The 23,523-nt window shown below is 39.8% G+C and overlaps 1 protein-coding gene across 1 annotated transcript in view; it reads right to left on the bottom strand.

The window, feature by feature from the left end:
• The window catches only part of RFX4 (regulatory factor X4), a 98,889-nt gene that overhangs the window by 40,965 nt on the left and 34,401 nt on the right, over nt 1-23,523 (bottom strand). The window contains exons 5-9 of the mRNA XM_050899815.1: nt 11,592-11,653; nt 6,345-6,558; nt 5,424-5,501; nt 3,438-3,601; nt 944-1,044 (exon numbers count right to left, since the gene is read on the bottom strand). Coding sequence (XP_050755772.1) covers nt 944-1,044; nt 3,438-3,601; nt 5,424-5,501; nt 6,345-6,558; nt 11,592-11,653 — 619 coding nt within the window. The remainder of the gene's footprint in view (nt 1-943; nt 1,045-3,437; nt 3,602-5,423; nt 5,502-6,344; nt 6,559-11,591; nt 11,654-23,523) is intronic.

Genomic DNA, 23,523 nt, shown 5'->3' with positions numbered 1-23,523 from the left:
GTTTTTCCTTATACTAAAATCACCAAAGACTTGCAGACCTGTCCAAACAGGCCTTAGATGTGGCCACAGAATAGGTTTTCCCTCTGTACTGTACATAGAGGCAGTTAAAGAGTACAGATTGAGAATGACGAGAAAGTGCATTGTCTGTCTCTTTCTCTCTCCCTATAAGACTGGGAAAGATTTTGCTGTTGCAGATTCTCGATATTTTTGAACTGACAAAGATGTGATAAAGCATATTCTCAGTTCTGACTTTGTGTAACTTTTAAAATAAATTAGTAAACAATGCAAAAAAACCCTAAAATTAGTTATTCCAACTTACATCCTGACTGTTCTCAGTAAAATATACACCTAATTTTCCATGCTGATCAAAATAGTTAATCCTTCTCCTAAATTAGTTTTTTTTTTTCCTTTAACTTTGTGGTGTGGAATTTAGTGCTCATGAAAGGCAAAGAATTGAGAGCCGTGAAATAAAGCAGGCTTTATCAATAGGTGATGTGCACTGCAGGCATCTACAAAGCACGTCTGAAAAGGACTAGTGCCCTTTCCTGTGGTGACAGGGTAATTTGATCTCCTTCATTTTTAACTCTGGCACTTTTTTGAGTAAGGGCCTCACGCTGTATTCAAATTGTGCTAGCCTAAAGGTTTGTTTAATAATTTCCTTTGCTTAATATCATCCCTAATGTTTGCTTACTATCAACAAAATTAATTTCTTATCAGAATCCACAAGAAAGGAAAAGCAATTCTTCTTATTCTGAGCAGTGCCTCATTTCCCTAAATGAAATTGGTTCTCATGAACAAGTGGAGATTGTAAGTGAATGCAAGATTTATAATGCTGACAGGTTTTAATTCCTAAAAGAACACTAGTCTCACTTCCAGTTAATTTGTAATCAATAAACACTATATACATCCCAGGTTAATAGGAGAGAGATTGGGCAATACATACATTCAAATTTGATATTTCGTAGGTTTTCTGGTAAATCGTGGAGAGCTACTTTCAGCCACTCATCCAGCTGCTTTGCAAACTTTCGGATGACCTGCGTCAAACTGAAAAGACAAACCACTATATCAGAACATGTTTACTCTGTGCTTTATACTACAAAATCTGTGAATGTGTGAAGACTATGAGTCAGTTATTTACAACGCACTATTATGCAGAGTTGCTGACATATTTTGGTTTGTAGGTGTGAAGAAAAACTTCTGAAAACATTTGCAGGAAAAGGAAAACATATCACCATGTTCAAAACCCCACAAAGAATGGAAGTCTCTGTACTGCACTGCTTTGATACTTACAAACAGTATTCTTAGCTTGAAATAAAAGCATTCCCACTCTGTACAAATATAAAAACATAAAATCACAACTGTTTAAAGAAGACAGTAGATCAAGCTTTGCATTTCAGCTCAGCTGTGCCCACATTTATACAGATGTACACAGGGATCTGCAAGTGAAGCAACAACCAACTATCCTGCAGGCTGGAGCCAGTGAGTGGGTGATGACGGTGGTGCGGAGGAATTTCCAGGCCAAGCCCACACAGGTGGGGGAAGTGGGGGCAGAGCAGGACCTGCCTGCTTAGCTCTGTACAGGACAGGAACTTTCCCAGACAAGTGAGATTTCTCTCTTTTCCCTTACTACTCTTTCCTGATGGCTCCATCATTTCCTGCTAAACTTGGTAGACAGCTCATTCTGCCCCTCTTCTTCGAATTGCTCAGTATAAAATGACAGTTTCCAGGAAAAGTTGCAGGGTGTTGTGCAGGGGACCCTAACAGCTGGTTCTGCCAGACTGAGCTGCACTGCCTGTAGCAATACTCGAGATGATACACAAATGAGAGAGAGGAAAGATGCAAGGAACTTTCCCTCTTTCAGCCAGGCAGCTTTTTCTGATTGTACTCCTAACACACTGCACTGAGAACAGAGCTGGTAAAATAAACATGGCCATGGGCCTGCTCTGCTCCATAAAGACACCTTAACAGGATGGGGGATGGATGATGACTGCTGCACCCACTAAAAAGTGGCTTTTCTGGACAGCCAATATTTGTTCCCAGGAAGTCCCTCAGAGGATTCTGGCTGAGTCAGCAATCTTCAGGAGCTTCCATTGCAATGAGACCCTTCTTCACCCCCTCCAGTGCAGGCTATGGCTTAATAGCCACAATCTGGCCCTTTATATGCATTACAAAAGTCCATATTCACACTCAAGTCTCTCCTTATTTGCTATGAAAGAACTAAGCAGCTTGAGAAAAGGACTGCTGTTCTGTTTAATCCTTCCAATGAAATAGATTGGGGGGGGGGGGCGGTGAGGGGCAAAGCCTGTAAAAATGTACATGTCTTATCAAGGAAAGCTCATGCTTACAACAGGTTTCTTGTGGAAAAAATACTTTGCCTGTACTTTAGCAGTCATGCAGTGCGCATAGGAGAGCAGAACAACATCTTGAAAACATTTGTCATGATTACAGACGCTTTAAAATCTTGAGGGCCAAATATACAGCACCAATAAGAAACTCCTAGAGCAATATTCTTAACAAATTACTCAACCTCAGGAACTCATCAGTCAAATAATACTGAACGTGTACACATATATTTAGAAAAACAGAGTTTCCTGATGCTTATATTAGGAAAATCAAAGGGGGAAACAGGTTGACTGCACTCAGTGATTACTCTTTTTCCTGTGAACTGTTGATCTCTGTCCTGCTTTACCTATATAAACAAGATTTCTTGGACTCACGTGAGCTCCAGGTAGGAAGAGAACAGCTGAGATCTACCACATGGATTGGAAAAGTGAATTTAGCTTTGAAACAGAAGAGGCAAATACTTCTTAATATTAATAAAGTGATCCTAAAATAAACATGCATCTGTTCTTCATAGGATGGTATTTAAATTAAACCAGCTTGTCCAAGACTTCACAAGTATGATCTTCATGTTTTATACTACTGGCAAGCAGAATAACAATTGGGTTCAAAGAGTGTATACAGAGACAAATGCTTAGGTTGCAGTGCCTGAATATGCATGTGAGTATTTACAAACAGAACAGCCAGGCCAGCTCCTCTTGTCACTATAATTCAGAATACTATTATGTTGTTATCCCTGACTAGCAGAAAAGTGCCTGAAATTTTCAGAAGACAGTGTGGCACTCTGCAGCCTGCAGACTTCTGAAATTCCCTGAAAGTTAGGACATGACTATCAGCTTGATGTTAATAAACCAAGAAGGTGGTATCCTTTATCACACAAAAAATAACAAGTTTTTCACAATACAAGTGTTGTTAAAATCTGAGCATTTCTTCAGGAACATGTCAGTTCTTCAACTCCTTTGAATTGACACTGTGATTTAAACTCAAGAAATGGGTGGCAGCAAGCAGCTTTCTGAGAACTGGTGCCATTCTTGACGAAAAGACATATAACAAAGTCAGCTGAGCTAAAAGTGGTCAGTGCTGCTAGCTATACTGACCTGTCAGGTAATGCTTGTAGTACCGTTGGCATCAAAACTCCAGAAATTGCTTTGTACAGAATTGAATCACAAACTCCCACTATATTCACTACAGTTGAAGAACCCAATACGGGCAGCATATGAGGAGGCATCCCTTGCCAAAAGTGCAGAAGAAAACTTTGAACCTGCAATCACGAGAAGAAGCAGGGATGTTTAAATTAAAATAATCAAAGGCCACATATACCATTTTCTTTAAATGATCCTGCTTACTTAGCATTTGTTTCAGCCCCAGAGCTGCACTGATGGTATACAACGCAGACAAGGCATATTCCTTGACTAGATAGGCTTATACTGTAATGCAGCGCACAATGCGGGGTAATCAACCACAGGGCGAGGAGACGCTCTGAGTTGGTGACAGGGTGTCTTTGTGTTACTACAGTAGAGACACCCATGGGAACCACCATATTTTTACCTACCATCAGTGGCTGGTGAGTGTAACTCTTTGGCTTCCACTTGTCAAGCCTTTTTCTCTCTCTTTTCTCTCTGTCCCTATATACAAAGGAATGCAATCTAGGGCTTGGTGTAGGGAGGGAGAGGAGGATAGCACATGGCTTACAGGGGTCAATATACCATTTTCTTTCTTCATTTTGGAAAGAAACACTACACTTTTAGATTTCTTCTTTCCTCCACTATGAAGGAAAGAGGAGAAAGAATGGAGAAAGACAAAAAAGAAAATGGGAGGAGATTTCAGACACAGCAAAATATACCTCTGAATATTTTAATTTAGGAAATAAAGATGTTATTCAGTGAATGATATGATCAGTTCTACAGGGGTCAGAACACTGGCATTCATAAGTGATAAACTTTTGCACACAATCTGTACTGAAATAAGTAACCACACCAGGTGCAGTAAAGAATATTTGCCATGTATATATTGTTGCTGCTCAGCCCCTTCCCCACCATTGATCCTGACAGACAGATTCCCTAACAAAATCTAACATCCTGCTTTTAGGAAAGTATTCCAAGACTCATCCAGCAAAACTTCCTGAATACATGTCACATATTTCTCTCACATGGAAACATCTAGACTGGGTACGATGACTTAAAAGAGCCTCAGCTTTAAACCAGAAGAGTGTGAGAATTAAACAGTGAGAGGAAGAAAAGCAGGGAATTTCTTGCCATTGTTCAGAAGGCAGACTCAAAAGACCTGTTTCCTTTGATTTTTTCCAGGACCTGGATGCCATATTTCAATCAGGCCGTCAGCATCTCTATAGTCAGATTTGTTTTCCTGGACTAGAGGCCTTCTCCACGTGTAATATAAAACCGCTTGCAGTCCAGTAACATTTTATTTTTCAGCTCTAATTATAGAGCTGTCTGCATGCACTGCCATAACACCCTCAGATTCAGTCAGATATGCAGCAGGTACAAACCTTATCCATTTCTAATGGACGGTATCAACTACTGAGCAGTGCGTGTGTTCCTAGCTGCACTGCGTACAACTGAGCAACTGGAGACTTCAGCTACAGCTTTCTGGTACATCTGAGAGGCTGTAGGCCTCCCAGCACCTGGCACCGTTGTTAACAGACCAGCAGAGCCCACCGTATTGGCTGTGGCACCCGCCCTGGGTTTGTGCTGCACACTCAGAGGAATTCCTTCAAACAGAGCTTCCCAACTCAAAGCTTAGAAAAGTGGTGGTGGACACACTTCTTGAGTTGTAAGAACTGGATTGTCCAACATCTTGTAAGAGGATATTGCTACCTTAATCCTGATGGAGAATGGAGAGACAAAAACATTCCCATTGCTTTCGTTCCTCTAAATCACACAGTGTTGTGAGATTTAACGCTATTGGTCACATATTATATACTCAAGTATAGCTATTGTTCATTACTCATGAAAAGGATCGGCCACCACAAAACCACAAGTTTGTAATATCACATTCAAAATAAGCTCTCAGATCCATTAATACCTTATGTATCATTAAACTACAATTGTAGTTTCTAACCATACCTCATCAAAGTTTGCTCTTATTACAGTGTCTAGTATCCTCTGACAGTGAGTTCTATACATCATAATAAAGGTAGAAACCTGAAAAAGAATGGGAGGGAGACACACAAAAGATCATTCTACTTCAAGAAATCCGCTTTTAAAACTATCAGAATATAGAGCACAAAAAAGTAGGTTTTTTCTTATCTTACCTATGCACAATTGCAAAAATAATGAAATCGGTTAGAGTCTAGTTAGATTAGTTAGATTAGCTTTAAGATGAGTTTTCTTCTTAAAAGTAAATTCTCCCTTTGAATTCATGGATTTTTCTATGTCAATGGGGATTCTTCAAATGTAAGAGGAGCAAAAAGCCTCAGTGAGATCAAAGACGAGAATGTGGCCCTAATTAGGACATAAAGAACTATAAAACCCTATTCTTTTGTCCACTTTACATTGATACTACACATGTGAATAGCATCAGAAAACTAGCAAGCTCAGCCAAGAGCAGCCAGAGCACTCTTGTCATGTGTGCAGATAGGATTCTCTTAATTTCTGGTCTAGAAGGATAAGAAATGAACTAAGTTCCTCTCTGCTCAAGAAAGCAACAGAACTGTTTTTCTGTTTGCCATCAAATGTGTTTGCAGATTAAAGAGCTATAACACATTTAAAAACAGTTACCCTCAAACCTCACCTGCCGTATGTGATGTAACTTTAAAAAAAAGCGTGCATGGGCTTTCGAAATATTGTACAGCTGATAGTGTCAGGTGCCTATTTTAAGGGAAGATATTTCTTCCTATTATATGAAGTAATTAAGTCCCCCATAAATAAAGTCAAAGCATTATTGAACTTACTCTAATGTAAAGTCTTTATATTTTAGATAAAGCTTTCATCCAGAGCAGGGAAAAAAAACCAAGACAAGCTGAGAAAAGATTTCCAAAGTGTTACCTTCTCCTCTGGCAGACTGGCTGGCAGATTTAGATCTTTGACATTTGGAAACTCTGGCAGTAATGTTCCCAGTTTGGATCGTGGTGAATACGCCACTGTCTGTTTGGTTACTTCTTTTTTTCCTGTTTCGTTGACCCAGGCTGCTCCTTTTTTAGAATACATCACATCATAATACTGGGAGTTTTCTTTCACTGCAATTCCATAATAATGGTACCTGATACATAGAGATGTATATTTTATAAAGCAGATATTGTTTGAAAATTAAAAAAAAAAAAGATATGGGGGTAAGAGAAACTGATAATGCTAATGATTTCTACAGCAAAATGGACTGTGCAATAGTTTATGTATTATTAACAAGCATTGATTCAGCAGCAGAACATTGCAGTAATATATTGGGCTTCCAATTTTCATTCCTTCTGGTAAAAGTAGCTCTCTTCAGAGTTAATAAAGCTGAATCTGTTGCAGGGCAGGAAAATAATGGACTTCCTTTTTTTTTCTTTTTATTTAAAAAAAAAAAAGCATCCTAAAGCTACTTCTTGGCAGAGCTCTGCTGTGCAGCTCTCCTTTAGTTTAGCAATAAGCAGAGGTACAGACCCTCTGGACTGGCCCTTCTGTTGTTATTTCAGCTCCCTGATTCTCAGACTGTTGAGGGCTGGTTTGATCCCTGAAAAGCATGAGTATTGCAAATGAGTTGATCAGAAATGTTTCAAAAATTGAAAACACTTCAGTGAAAAGAGAGGGGAAAAAAGGCTTGTGCTGGAAAGGAATGAACGGTAGGAAATTTACAGTTCAAAATTATTTGCTTCATAAGTTAGCATCAGCACTGGGCTTAGATCAGCGAGGGATATTACACAACACTGTAACTCTGTGTGTGCAGACCACAGTGGGAATTACACAGTGTGGCTGTGCTATAAAAATGGATTGGTGGCCTTATGGCGTAAGTTTGTGCTACACCTTAGCTTTATTATAGGTGTTAATGGAAGCACTGATTATCCAGTCTAACTCTTGCATCAAAGCAGCAAAGGTAATCTTATTCCTTCCATAATTTGCTAACTTATTTCAGTTTCTCAGCTGTAGGCACTAGCACCCCATCAGCTAAATTTTTAACAATTACAAAAGGCATCACAATATTGTATTGCTTGTGTACTTTTGATTCACCCTACTTTCCTAGAGGGAATTTTCGATGATCTTCCAGTTCTCTCCTTACAGCCTATCAAAAGCCTATCAGACCATGATGAGACACTGTCTTCTGGATCCCACTATGGTGGCAGGAGAAGTTACCATCTCCAGATGTTTGTTGTACTCCCCAGACAGTTACTGATTTCAGAGTGCTGACAGCAGATCTGTTCACTTGAATGGACATGAGTTTGCTTTAGGCAAAAACAGCTGGTTCTACAAATGTCATCAATTAAATTAGTGAAAGAGTAGCATCTAAGTGATGGTAGTTTAAACTAACTTAGGTGACTTTTTTCCTTTTTTCACTCACAGTCATTTACCCACAGATCAGTGCATGTCATAATCTCCAGCAGAAAGTGGTGGCAAAGAGCTGGAAGCCCTAATCTTGTCTACCAGCACAGATGGGCTGAGAGGAGGCCTGGGCAGTTGTAGCAAACTTCTAGTATGTGGCTCCCTTGCCATGCCCACTGAGGACGTTCCATATTGTCCATTAAAAATAAAAGCTATCTTGAACTCAATATCGAATAATCCAAGTGAGATTTAATAAAACATTAAGCTGACATGGTATGAATGGGATTTCCTAGCTTCAATACCTTAGAAAGCCACACTATCATCGGCTCCAAATCTGCCCATCAGGGCTTAGGCCAAAATGTGTATTCCACACCAGACACCAGCCTCCAGATTGGTCCTAAGCTGCTACAGGTAGCTAATGGCCAGTTTGTGCTAACACTGCGGTTATAACACCAGCTGTAGAAGTCTGGCTTTTTAGCTTGAATGGTAACAATTCCAGCTTGCAGTTCAAGTCCGCAGTTCAGTCTCTAGCAGCTGTCATGCATGCACTGCACTTAAGAGCCATAAAGCTCACATAAGTCCTGTGCGGCATGCCTGGGGTTGGGGAAACTGAAAGGAAATGCTACAGGGAGCTAGCACCACAAATTGCTGAGAGAAGGGGGGAAAAAAGGGAAAAGGTCACAACAAGCAGGACTGCAAAAGTTCTAGACAGACTGAGAGGTTTGTATAATTTAAACAGGGGTCAGTCTCATATCAAGTTTCCTCTTAAATCAGTTCAAGAAAAAAATGAATGAAAGCCTGGAAAATGTAGTAAAATTTCACTGTGCGTTATTTAATTTCTGGTATATTGCACTTGGCAGTAAACTACATAAAAGAGTTTTCCAGGTAGCTTCAAAATCATATAGACAGCAATAGCCAAATTAACTCCAAAATTTTTCCAGATAGCTTTCTCCTTCAGTAATTTTACCATCCCAAATGGCAAAAACTCACTGGTGTAGTTTACAAAGATTCTTTTCCAAGCACTTTTCTGTATTTCTATCAGAAAACCCCCAACTTAATTCAATAAACAGGGCTTGAAAGTTTGATCTGTAGAAGAATAACATGCAGACAACACAATCATTTTTGTGATAAATAGTGGAATGCTTTTTACTTTCATGGATCCAGTATCTGCAGCACTCCTTTAAAGAAAAAAGCAAAATTCCCTTCACACCACATAGTTTCCATTGGTTTAACTAACATCTTGTGTACATAATTGAAGAGTCTCAAACTACGGTAGAGAAAGAAATTGGCTTTTATGTTTAGCTGCCTTCTCATGGCTCACCTGTGGTGGAACTGTTTTTAAGCTCAGTGCGGACAGAGAACAGCTGCATGCTTACGGCAATAAACCCAGCTGCAAAAAAGAAAGCCTCACAACGGATGACCAAGAGCATAGCACCGTTGTAGCTCTGAACTTTGTAATGTTACAAGGCAGCTGTGCTATAAAAAGACTGAAGGCAGAACAGTGTGAAGTCAGATAATCTTAACCACTTCTATGGCTGAATTTCCTTTGGTAGTAGCAGGGAAGTTGAATGAAAATCATACTGGCAGCAATCGGTCAGCACAGTTGGCGATAAAGGGACTGAAGTGTTAATGCCTAAAGTAATTTCTTTACGTAACACTTGATTGGAATGCAGTCAGATGTTTCTGAAAACAAAACCAGAGCTCAGTTACAGCTGTGCTGGGTCTAGCAAGGAGTGTATTTATTGTAAAGAAGTACAGCGTGTATATATAGTGTGTGTGTGTATGTTTATACCTCTCCTCTTCATTGGATCAAATGAGAATGACTCCTCTGTATGCTACAATCCTTGGGGTGTTAACCACTGATGAAGATGTAGGCATCCTCTTTTGGAGGAGGAGAACTCAATTTCATACCTCCTGAGGCTGTGAAATTTGAGTGACTATGATCTCCCTCACAGGGGTGACCAGGGACTCTCAGGGGCCAAGGATTTTGCAGAGCACAGACAGCATGCTTTACAGAAACCCCTTCTTATTTGCTAGATAGGGAGCAGAACCATTGCAAAGGTGGCGTGAGAGGAGTATGTGACCTGAAAACTCCTCTGACAGGCATGCAGGTTAGGGGGAAAATAGGCAAGAAATATTAAGTCTCATTGATTTTTAGCCTCATTGAGAGTAGAGACATAGCTTTTAGAGAGGCAAGACACCTTCAGTCAGCGGATCAAGAGCATCTTGCCCCTCTGAGAGATTCCTGGAGCTGCGGGAGGAGCTCCAGTTTGGAAATACAGCAGTGCTTGTTCCTTTCATTAAATGGGAAGACAAATAACGAAGTTGTAGCCAATGATGTCAGAGTGATTTGATGGCTGACAGAGGGTACTCTCATATGAATGCTTCCACAAAGCAACTTGTGCACACTTTCACTCGATCTTTATGAACCTCCATAGTGCTAAATCCTGATTCTCTGAGTCCGGACCTATCATGCTTTCCTAATATGCTGTTGGACTAGCCCAGAATTTGCACCTGAGAGACTTCTGGTAGCTTTGTTATGAGTGATGTTATGGTAGCTCTGAATTTGCATTTGGGAAGAGATTTCAAATCTTCAATTAGCTGCTTAAATATGGCTGCTCTAGAAAAAGAAAGCTTAGTTATAAAAATTAGGAGAATCTCAAGATGGGGGAAAGGACATTTGGTCCCATCAAAGAGATACTGCTTGGCATGGACCCCTTGTTAGAAGAGCACAGTAAGGTTAATTTTAATGGCACTTCTTTTAGCATCTTAATTTCTTTTTTCCTTTATAGAGTGGGTCATTCTAGCTTTAGTATGTAAGTTCAATTCTCCTAGCATATTTGTTTCTCAGCATTTAGCAATATTGTGTTTCTAGGCTTTGTTTTGAAAGAGAAGCTTTACCAGTAAAATTTTGCAAACACACTGTCCCAGGTTTTCACTTCCACCTCCACAGTTTTCCACTTGTCATCTACAGAGACTACCCTTAGACTACCCTGTAGGATTCTGTGAAAACTAATCAAGAAAAGCAGATACATTTTTTTTTTTTAGGGGGCTTATGTTTGCCATAAAAAGATCCAAAAAAATTTCATGGAGTCCACAAGCAGAAAAAATATAAAAACATCACCATATCCTCTTTATAAATTGGTAGAATCACATCTCGTCAACAACTGGAAAAAGTCAAATACCCCAGGAAGTGCATTCTTCTTTCTGAATCAATTTCTTATTCTGGAATTAGGATGAACTGTTTTCAGGAAGTACCATCTTTTGGGTAAGGTCATAAACTAATTCCTTGATCACTTAAAGATATGTTGGATTTCATTACACAGGAAAAATGGTAGTTAAATCCAGGTTTGTGGACAATTTCAGTTTAGGCCAATGTATGTTCCTACCTAAATTCCAGATAGCATTCTGCCATTTGTCCTCTAAACTGAAACATGATGTTAACCAGCTGTCATTTCCCAGCCTCCAACAGTAGCTCCTTTACTCCTGGGTGTGAATGTCCTTTATATTGTGTAAAGTGAGTTGAGATGAAAAACATTATAGGAACAATACGGAAAATATTGCTGATGAAATCAGTAAAAGGCCTCCATTAGACTACCTTTGCAGGATCACCGCTGAATCAATAAGACAATGTAAAGACTACAATGGAACCTCCATCAAAGTTGGGTTTTAAGTCCCCAACTGGACAAACTATTCCCTGATCTTATAGCATTCTATTCAGTAAAGCCAGAGCCATATGGCGCCCTGTGTGAGATGATAATAATACCATACACTGCTTACTTTGATTGGCCTCTGGTTCCAAGTCTTCTTGTTGTTAGCTGTGGAAATTGCTGCCTTATTATCTGCAAATAAATAGAACTGATATTAGAAAAAATTGAAAAGCATATTTACTAATACTTAATTTAACATAGACTGTTAAGACAGAAAAGCAGAAAAATTGTACTGCAATGTCAGCAAAATACACGGCAGGAGAAATCAGAAATAAAGATTTTTATTTTTTCCATTACTGAAAGAGGGGAAAGAGACTTTAAAATGCAGTATAATTCCATTAACTACCATTAATTTAAATAAAGACTTTCAGAAGTTACTGGAGTAGAATACATTTCCTTAAAAATCTAAGATCAGTTCTGCCTCTAAACTAAGGAGGATTGTACTTAGAATTGGCCTACTATTTATCTGTGTCAGTTTGCAGGATCAACAAACTTGGTTTTGCTGCAAATAGAGGAAACTCTCCTTTTGAGAGTTTTGGAGGGCACAGTTCTTTACAGACCTTCACGATCCTGCCACTAAACACTCCTTTTTCTAAAAGATGATTCCCTGAAAAGATTTTGGTATTTGACACGGGCACCGCTTCTACCAGGGAAGACTCACTGTTGCATTTGTAAAGATAGCTTGTAATCAATTTATCCTCTATGGAAAACAAGTGCATCTCAGAAACAGCAGGGTATCATCAAGAATCTGGACTGTCAGCAGAGATTAAAAGAACATTGCTACTGTAAAACAAAACTTCTTTAGTGCCAGATGCATTTAAGGAAATGGATTAATGGATGTAGATTGTGCCTTCAGTAATCAGAGCCTCTGTCAACCAGGCTAGTCCTGATGAAAAAGCTCTGCTGTAGTTGCTGGAAAGGCAGCGCTGAGCTCACAGGATTGAACCTGATTCTCAGTGTGGTCTGCAGTAGGAGGAAAATTCTTCTGGCAGAACAGTCATGCAAGAAAGACTGCAGTAAGCCTTGAAAATTCACTTGCAAAAGGAATTTCTTCCTTTTTTAATTTATAATCTATTTTAATTGTTTTCATTATATGAATCACTAAATGTTTCTTCATTGAGGGGGACACCAACTATTATTAAAGGAAAACAGGCACACAAGATGGAATATAACTGCTCAACTAGAAGAAAATATCAATTAAAATTGATTAAATAATATAGATTTTTTTTTTCTCCATTAGCCATTTTGCCACCGTGATAAATATTTAATCCTGATTGATGACTGAAAGCTCTGGAACACGTATTTGGATCAAAAGGTGCTATATAAATAAAGACATTACAATGTCACATATTTGACCCTTTCTTCAGAATTTTTTTTTTTTTTTTTTTAGCAAATGTACAATCGTCTTCCCTTTGTATCATGTAAAAATTGACCTGCGTCGGTTTCCAAGAGCTTTGCACAACGTGGCTGATGTAAAAAATGCAGCATAGACTCAGAGTCGCTAGGTTGTTCAGCTTTAATTTCTGGAGCAAAACTTCAGCAAACAGTAAAACACTTTTGTGGAGCTGTGAAAGTTCAGCCTAGCTGTTTGATAAATGAGCAGACAGGCAAGCAGCCCTTCTTTCTTTTTTTGTATGGATTCAATGAAGCCTGCCTAAAGAACACCACATGCTGTTCCAGCTACTGATCTAACATTCCGCAACATCTCAGCCTTCCAAATTCCCTTTAATTACACATTAATCCCACCCCTCTCTCTTTCATTTTCTGCAGACAGGGTTGGGGGCTCCACAAGGCTGTGGGAAAAAAGGCAGTGTTGAAGAACTACTTTATGAGGATGGTTTTTTTGGGCTAGGGGATTTAAAAAAAAAATTTTTTTTTTTGGTGGCAGTTGTCATTCAGAAAATACCATTCCTCTCCAAAAGTTGATTTTACAGCAGTAGACTCAAAAGCAAATCTTAATATTAGAGATACTTTTACCCTATTTTTTCTTTTGGAACAACATGAACCCATATTAGTTTCAAGTCTTTCTAGTAGTGATGAAGTGTTACAATGCACACTGTAAATGCTACTTTATGAACCGTATGCCGTGGGAGTTCCTGGGATTTAAATAGATCAGCCAATTTCTACATATCAGGGCAGAGGTGATCAGGAAAAGAGAAGAATAAGGGAGCAGTTGATCAGATGATCCCTTTTTCTTTTCTTTGTTTCTTTTTTAAATCCAGCACATTTAAACAATGAGATACACCTTTCAGAAAACAGCTGAAAAGTATGCATCACTTTTACTTAAAATATTCTTTACCAATAATTTACAAAAAAAAAAAAAGAATGATCTAGCAAACCTTTGGAAAAAAAGTCATGACTTTTTGATCTAATGCTGCATATGTAAAATACGTATAACATGGCATACTCATGCTTGGGTGCTCATACACATGAGCATGTGTATTTATGCTTGTGTTTGGAATAAAACAAGTCAAGTACTAAATGAACTAGCTGTTCATATAAATGTTTATATTCAGCCACGTTTATGCGAATCCCTGTGCAATGATATTGCCAAAGGCAGTGAGATTTCCCTGAAAGGAAAGGGGAAGTCAGATCAGGCAGGACAAAGTGGAGTTCACTGTGTGCTGAAATCAATGGAAAAAGCAGAAGGTCCAAAGTGTTGATTTTTAAATCATACTTTCAGCCTGAAAAGTCACCCTATAAAATACATCATCATTGTGTTTCATGTTTATAAACTTTTAAAGACCTACACAGAAAATGAGTTAATTTTACAGCTGGATAGGGAGGAAAGGGGGTTCCTAATTGTCGGACACGAAAATGCAGGTTCGGATCTGAAAACCAGGTTGGATCTTTTCCTTTCATCACTGCAGTGGGGTTGTGCAAGCAAACGAATCAAGACCAGACCATGCAGTTTGAGCTGCTTTCTGAATGGAGCCCAGTCCCCGTTCTCACAGCAGTGCTGGCTTCTCAACAGAAACAGTGGTAAAAAGATCTCATGGGTGGTATCCAAGGGAATTTTGGAGTGAACGGGCCTTTTACCATTGTCCTTCAATGGAACTGAAATTTCATCTCATACTTCTCCGAAGTGACCACAAATCCAGATGCCCTATGAGATCCGCTGAGTAAAAGGGTACAGGTTTTACGTTTTCCAAGTAAAATTCCACCTAAACTATGTGGCAGTTTTGACTGTTAGGCATTATTTTATGCTACTTTGCTTTTTGGTTTTGAGACAGATGTAGACCAGGAGTTTCACATGCAAATAACTTCTGTCCCTACTATATTAGCCTCAGAAAGCAATGCTCCTTCAATTTCTCAGTTACTAAACTTTAGTTGTGTTCTCCCTCACTTTCCTCTGTGCCCTGCTCAAGATCTGATCTTGCTTCCTGCCTATAGAAGATCTTGTATGCCTTTCTTGATTAAAAAAAAAAATATTAAGAACTGCCTTATCTTTTTGCAACTCCATAGTTTTTTTGGTGATTGCCTACTGTATACATAAGAGCCAGATAGAAGTCATTACATTATAAAACAACATATATATAGTTTACACCTTTTCAGGGGACTAGTATATCCAGGTCAGCATTTTTTTAACCCTTTTGCAGACAATGCTGATACATGGTTTTAGGAATGCCTGTGCAGGTAGAACATAAGGGGACCTTTCTCTTTCTGACAGGCAGTAACCTTTCCACTCTGAATGTATGGGGTAGCCAAAGTGAATGCAGGAAAGAAAAGTCTTCTCATATCATTGTCTCACACTGAGATTACAATGCTGGTAGCACAACATTCAACATATATTGCACAGATCTTGGAGCTAACAGGATTTTTATCCCATTTTGGCTTTTTAAACCTAGTAGAGGTGTCTGAATAAACTTGCATTAAATATCTAGTTACTTGTATTTTTGGTCATTCTTAAAATAATGCAATAAAAATTAAATAAGTTACTTAGGCATCCATGCAAAACACAGAAAGCTTTATGAGCAACAACTAGAAAAATGCACTTCCTCTGTAAAGGTCTGTATTGTAGTCTGCACAACCTATTAACCTTAGACATGGCTAACTGCAGGAGCTGTTCTGTTAACCGCAAATGGCTGCAAAGGTGCATTCCTTCATCCTGATTACTGCCAGCTGTAATTTCTGCCACTGCATCTCTCCTCACATCTCCAGCACTGTGACATTCCAACACAAGCAGAGCCAGCCCCAGCTTTAAAATGAGGAAGGTATTGTCTATTCTGCCTTCATCCCTACGCTGCAACTCATCGCTCCTCATTGCATTCACTATTAAACTGTGAACTTCATGTTTCCCAATTATTCCATCTAAATTCTTCTGTGATATGAGATGCCAAAACAAATCAGGGGAAAAAAACCCCGAACTATCTTATAAAGCATCTTATGTGTCTGTCTTCATGCAAAAAAATAAGGATGGAAGAAACCAGAGATGTCTAGAAAATTCTGGAGTAATTTTTTCCTCCCTCCCTGTGTCAAAATATTAAATTTTGCTCTGGGGGCAATAGGCAGAGGATGACTTTTAGAAGTCTTTTCCCTGGAATAATTTAAATTTCTACTTTTCAAAAGGCATGTTAATTTTGTTAATGCATCTGATCTAGAGGGATGTTATTCTTCATGACTCTTGTTCCTTTCTATTTGAAATAATTCTAGCCGTGCTTCTAGAACTTTCCAGAGTAAATGAAATAAAATCAAATTAAGTTGCAAACCAGCATTTGCACTCTGCCAGAATGAGAAACGGGTTTCAGGCTCCAGGCTCTGTAGCTCTGGGAGGTTCTAGAGAGATTCTAAATACAGTGGAATAAATTGTCTTTCTTCTGATAACAATCCTTCATAACAGGGCCTGGCTCTATTTATCTCAACTCAAGTTTCAAGTCCCATATCTAGAGGGCATGCTTTTCTTTTACGAACTCAAGTACAGAAGATCTGTGTTTATTTACCAAATTCTATTGTAGTGTTTCAGTCTTAAACTTCTTTGCCATGGCAGCAGGAAAGAAACTGGTGATGCCAAATATAACTATACTCCCACACAGCTATGCTTTCTTTATTCTCACTGCTGTGAAACACAATCAATGCTGATATCCTCAGTCTTATATGATAAGTGTAGGATTTTTAGGCTTATTCATCTTTGGCCTGGTACTGCTCCAGCTGGATCATTCTGGGGTTTCCCCATCTGCTTCAGTGCTTTTGAAAATCCTGCCCTGAGACAGTCTGTTATTATTAACACCTGTGTTAACAGGTACCTTTTGGCTCAAAGATGGCTTGGGGCTGGCTTAACACCACATTACCTTGAGGAAAAGGTCAAGAAAGCTTTGCCCCAAGAAACATCCACTGATATGAAAGAGCATAATCAAATTAGTCCATTACAAAATAGCATTCCTGTCCCCCAAATCCACCAAACTGTGCAAAGAAAATAAGAGGTGTGACTGTGCCTATACCCTCTTTACTCCTTGCTCGCTTACTTGCATGGCCCAGGAGAGAAGACTGTAGCGTACAGGTCCAGTATTCTTGACCCCAGATCTGTTGTCTGTTTAGATTCAATAACCTTCCATTTCTCTCCACTCACTTTCATCATTTTGTGGAACAGGGCATGGTCTATCTGTAGGATGAGATCTTGTTTCTGGCACTGATACATCTCAACTGATATTGCAAAGCAAGTCAGAAAAGCCTGCTGGCACTTTCTCTAATGACCGTGCCCAATTCTGCCTGCTGTGGAGATTAGAATCCATGAGGAACTCCAACTGAACTGGACCCCTTAGTGAAGCTTGTGAGACCTCTTCTCAAATTCATCTGTGTACAATAATATCCTCCTTCAGCAGCTCCTCTGGCCAGATGGAATTCAGCCTAAGGCATGATCAAACAGATTATTGCATCCCAACAAAGCTGCAAACATTGAATGCTCTGACTCAGATGCTTAGCTGAGCTGCAGCCGCTTTCGGTGCTGACTTGCTGAAGCCAAGCAGATCTAAAACCTTGCACAACTCCCCCTGCTCTGTACTGGTGCCAGCACGCTTACTGCCATCACCCAGCATATCTGTGGGAAAAGGCTGAGCGCCAGGATCCCTGCACTCTGGCAGACCCTGTGCTGTAAGAACAGCCTCTGGGACGTGTTGACAAGGGATGAGGTAAAGCAGCCCAGAGGCCGCTCTACTTCATGCTGAAGACCTAACTAGAAGCCAGATGCTTGAAGTGGCAAAGCCAGTAAAAATCCCTTTGCTAGAGGGCAAATCTTTGGGAAAGGAAAACTCACTCCAAAGAAACTTAGGTGTCCTTGCTGGTTTTCTGACTCCCCAAGCTCAAGGACAAAAAGGCAATAGTAAGCAACCTGCAATAATACAAGGGATCAGCAAAGCAGAGCCAAGGGGGCAAAGACGTTTCCAACTACACTGTAGGACTCCCGCTCCCCACACCAGCATGACCGCTTGCTTCTGCAGTACTTGTGTTATTATGGCCTCCTCAGAGGAGCTTGGCCTAGCAGATTCTGAATCGGGAAGAAAAGTCATACTGGTGTTAACTGCCCTTCAATCAGGAACCTTAGCTCTTAAAAAGGGATGAAGGAAAAGCAGGGACTACTCAGCAATCAGACTGATACGGTCCTTTGATGCAATAACAGAAACCACATCCTCAGCTTTAGATTGATTTTTCCCCCGTTCTATTCCTCCTTTCTATATTGACTAGAAAAAAAAAGTCTAATACAAAAACATTCCATATGTAGAAATTGTTCATAATAAAGCAAGTGCTGCTTTAGTCTACCAGAAGAGAGCACTAAGAGTAAATTTGGCTTTGCTATACCAGTTACTATTGAGGCTACTTAAGAGCAAATTGAGAGTGAAGGAAAAAAATACATCTTCAGGAGAAGTATCTCCTTATGCACAGCAGGCAATTTCCAGATGTGTGCATTTCAATACAAAGACAAATCAGAATGCAATCACATCGCAACGTCATTATCAAAGAGGCTTCAATAAGGCTACTTGTCTGTACTTTTTAAACATCAAATATATATAGTATGACAGCATGAAACTGTAAATCCTATTTATGCTAATCATGCTTGGAGGAGCAGTCCTGCTGGCAAAACTTCTGGGCCTAGAGACAGTGCATAGTGATAAAAGAGAACTCTGGCTAGTACAGCTTGTACCTCCCTACAGCAAAGCAAACTATTGGAAAAAAAAGCACTTTTCTGCTGGTATAACTGTGCCTCAGCCCATTTTTTGGAAATGGGGTGGAAATATCGGTCAAAAACATAAAAGACCTCTTTCGTAGCCAATATTACAAATCTATTATGGACTTTATCCTTCTTTATTTAGTGAAATAAACTTATTGGAATCTAATTTTCACTTACAGCAAAGCCCCTTAGGTAGCAACAAAGAGGCTCTAAAATTTGTGCGAGCATGCATCCATGTTAAACCTCTTTATGCTGCCAGAGTGATGTAAAGGGACCTCAGGCTGGGGGAGAACCACCCTGCAAAGTGTCAGCATCCTTCGTTTTCCTTTTCAAATATTAATTTATTATTGCTTGTCAAGAGACATGGCAGGAAAGCACCAAAAGAAAAAAGAAAAACAAAAGAGGGAAGTATTTAACCTCCAGGGGGCATATGGGAGTTGTGGGAAGAACACTTCATGAGGACGCAAAAGAGGTTGCACCACGAGAAACTAAGTGTTCTGTATGAGAGATACGGCAGGGTCCGGGAGGTGACTTAGCACTGCACAGTAAATTTAAAGCAGTGAACTGAGGACATGGAGGACAGGGGAAACCGGTGCAGAGGAGGAAAATTACATCTTCAAGGGGCTTGATTGAGAAAATAAGGTTCATACAGGGTCATAAAAGAGACAAGAACAAAAATCAGTGTTGGAAATAAAAGTGAAAGAAGCTCAAAGACCTGTCAACCCAGCTGAACAGCTGGGTGACGTGCTACAGCTAGGAGAGAACCAACAAGCCTTATGGCACCCATCCATATGCAATCGCTACCGAGGGGCTTGGAAATGCTCAAAATATTCCTGTTTTTTATTTGATTCAGTGAAGGCCCCAATTCAGCTTTTGCAACTAAACACAGTGAGAATAATGAGTCAGAGCCTTCATCCACCATAATTCCCAGCTCAGTGTATTAATTATCACTGGCATTTTATGTTAACATGTTGCTCAGGAAAAAACCCATACACCTGCTCAGCCCTTCCTGCTGCAGGCAGCGGCAGAACTTCCAGTTGGAAATACCTTAAACTGCTCTCCGAGTCCACAGTGTCCCAGAGCAGAGCCCAAGGCATTTGCAGCACAGGGCTGAGGGGCACAAGGTTGCTGTCTTTTTTAAGTGATCTCAGCAACAGGGCTTTCACTCCTTCTGCCTGAAGACTAATTCACAGTCTAAACATGTTCACTGTGAGAAAGCTTTTTCTCATATGCAACATTTTATTGTTAATAACTCAGTGACATACCTGCCCTTCCTCACTGTACTTCCCTGTCTTCTCACTGGTTGCATGGAACATTTTTACTTATTCTGCTTTACTTTTGGGTGAAATCATGATCCCATTGAATATAATATGTTTTGCTGCCTACAGTAAGAACAGAAGTTTAACACTGGAGTCTCCACTTGCTGATGCTGAGCTGTAACCAGCAAATGCAGGGCCCTCCCTAGTCACTGTTTAATTAAAGTACATGGGTAAAAGAGTGCGTGATCCTGCCTTTTGCAGGCAAGAAAAAGTTCTGTAATGACAGACTAGGTAGCACAGCTATTAGCAGATTGGCAAATGCTAGTATAGACAAAATTGCCTGTAATTTTCACATATTAATTGGGTGAGTAAAGCACTAAAATCTTGGCTAACATATTAAAGCTACAGCTCCCTTTGTCATATAAGAATATATCACATTAATAACCATATTAGAGTCTTCCTTACTTTATATGTACTTTAAGCGGCTTAGGAGTATAGGCTGCTCTTTTAAAGGTGTTTATTTATACAGTAATTCTGTTCTTTCCTCTTCTTGTTACTGTTGCTCTTAGCCTGGTTTCCTCAGGAAACAGTCTATGAGATATTACCGTCTCTCTGTTAATGTCTCCACCCCCCAGACCAATTTTTGTTTTGCTAATCCAATATTACCAAATGCCTGAGGTCCAGTCCATGTCCTAGAAGTTTAATAGAAAACACTGGCTGGATAGTTGGGAGATCATATTGATGTTAATGTTGAGGACAAGACAGGGAAGAAAGCTCAGGCTTTAGCTGAGCCATTTGGCACTGCCTGACTGGACAACCATTAGTATGAGGCAACCAGTCAACACTTCTATTGCTCTGAACCAGCCACCCCATGTGCTGCTTCTTGCCCAGCTGCCAGCATGGGGGGAGGAGAGAAAAAGAGACAGGCAAATAGGCAGGCAGACATGAGGGAATCTAAAAATAACGTAGAAAGAAGGTGCAGCAAATGTATGAGGAAACAGAAAGAAGCAAGACCTTGATGGTCCCCAAGACTGGGACCTGGAAATAATTGAATGTACTGCAGGGAAACATGGAGATATTATATAAGATTTCGGTAAGGCTATGGATTTAGGGAACATAGTAGATGGTAGGAAACAAGATCCATTAGTTCAGCTGTTCATGAACAACTTGTCTGTTCTCCCTGCCATGCTCTGTTGTGGATATATTTGACTTACATCAGGCTTAAGAAGTACACATCGGCTGAAGTGTTGTCTACAAAACCTTAATCTCGATAGATCCCTTTCAGGCAAGTTTCATGTCTCCAGTGATATCTTTAAAAGTGAAATCAACACTGTTCTGTTAATTGAGATGTAACTGAGTATGTAACAATACATTAGGATTTTACTTATTACAGATTGTTTTAATGTGCTGAACTCCATGTCTCTTTCTAAAAACTACCAGTCTGTTAAAGAAAAAGCCTAAATGTTTAACATTGCCCGCAGAGCTAAAGTTCAAAGATGAATCATAAATTCAATGTGGTCTATTGAAAGGCGAACTGTCTACAATTTCACAGAACAACTAACTCCTTTCTCTGGAGGAGATGACAGCTGCAGGGCTCTTGATAATTCCCAATGAGGACAAACATGTCTGGGGTCTCTGTTTCAGCAGCTAAGTGCGGAAGCCCTCAAATAGCACCTATTTCACTGCACTGCCTCCAAGGCATTTACGCAACACACATTGCCAATAAGGTATTTAAGTCACATGACAACAAGCCTGTTGGCTAAAACCTCATCCATATGCCTGCTCCTAAGGAGAAGCTGACTGCAAGCTATTGATTGAACGAAGTGGGTGGCTGCCTTGCTGATCTTCATGACTGTGCAGTACATTTTCTTAGCAATAATAGGTTGGACAGAATCACTGGGGTCTGCTCCAGGTTCTGCAGATGCAGAAGCCTGTTTCCCTTCAATATCTGTGCCAGTGTTGTCTGAGGTTCCTGGACACACCTGTGCAGAAGCCTCAGTTTCCAGATCCAAAAGTGATGGCCACATGAAGCACTAGTTTGGGACAGTACTAGGATGATTCTGTATGGCTTCCTCCCCACAAAAAGGGAAAACAAATTTCATGCATCACTGCTTCAGAACTTTATTGCAACCAAGTGGAAAACACTGGAACAGAGCACATGAAAAACACGCTGGAATGCCATGATTTTTGGATGGAAGACACTGTACCTGTCCTGCTAGGTCAAGGTACTCCTACTGATGAACAGGTGGGTGTGTGTGTATGAGGGGCCGGCAAGAAGGTGGATGCAGTAATATACAGTGTAACAAGACTGCTGCACACCAAAAATTGGTGAAGTTCCTAGTAAATTTATGTTCTGATGAAATAATTTCAGAATATTTACACCTTATAATTTATAGAAGTTTTTAGTAGCAGCAAAAGTAGCATCATGTAAATTTTACCGATGTTGCAAATGTGCTAGCCTGCATGAAATCTGTTTCTTGTTCTCTCTATTCCTAAATTACATGTTGCCACTATACTTACCACTTGGTAGCAATGATATATAGAACGAACGATTTCATTCACACTTATACAGTGTATTTAAACAGAAACCTAACAGAATCAACTGAGCTACAGGTCTTTAAGACACAACAAACATAGTAATGTTACAACATGGTGCATTTTACTTGCTTTGCTAAGCTGCCTACATAAAGATGCACTATAGAACATGACACCTCATTAAATACATTCTTCTCCTTCACCTACTCTTTACACAGGCACTTAGCCTAGGAACATTTTTCCTTCTTTGAATACCCAGCACTTCTATAGAATAAGAAGTGTTGCAAACACTAGAAGAGAATAGCTTACAGGACAATCAGCTTCAGATTCATGCTTGCAAGCATTTCAAAGACAGTGGCAAACTCTACACTGTTTTTTTCACAGCCTACAAGTTTTAAAGGCCTGTGACACATTCTAAAGTAAAATTTCAGTTTTAAACAAAAATTAAAAATATAAAAATATCATCGTACTTTACACTGAGAGGAAAACATCACCTAACCAGCAAATTCAAAATAAGAACTTTATGTAACATCCTAGCCAGCCATTAATGTCTGCTAGTGATGTATAGCGTAAGAGCTTTACTGCTCACATCTGGACAATGCACAGCTGCATCTGTGCTAAGAGTGCATCTCCTCTGTGAGTCTGGAGTTAACCGCAGTGGCTCTTACTAGAGCTGGACCGGAAAGTGGAAGCACAAGGAATCACAGTACAAAGATAACTTGGCAGCCTGTACCTGCAGTGCCACACAAATGCCATCAGATGCTTTCTGGACTTTCATATCTGGAAGCATTGTACTCCACTATGTGAATTTGCCAGTGCAGGCTGATACCGTTGATTCAGGGATCTCTGTATCATGCTCACAAGAATGGCACAGACAGCTTCCAGAATTGAATGATTTATATTTTACCCTTCTATTTTAAAAATATATGTATTTGTTAAAGCAGTGCAGGTCACAATGCAGATGTGTTTACACTGGCTTATATTCAACTTCCAAGCTGCCAGTATTGTATACCATGTCACTGTCAGCTAGGCTGGGGACTGAAGTC

This window comes from Gymnogyps californianus, chromosome 1, assembly GCF_018139145.2.
Source record: "Gymnogyps californianus isolate 813 chromosome 1, ASM1813914v2, whole genome shotgun sequence".
Classification (NCBI taxonomy): Eukaryota; Metazoa; Chordata; class Aves; order Accipitriformes; family Cathartidae; genus Gymnogyps; species Gymnogyps californianus.
Note: the sequence above shows the minus strand (reverse complement) of the source record. Positions and strands in the feature narration are given on the sequence as shown.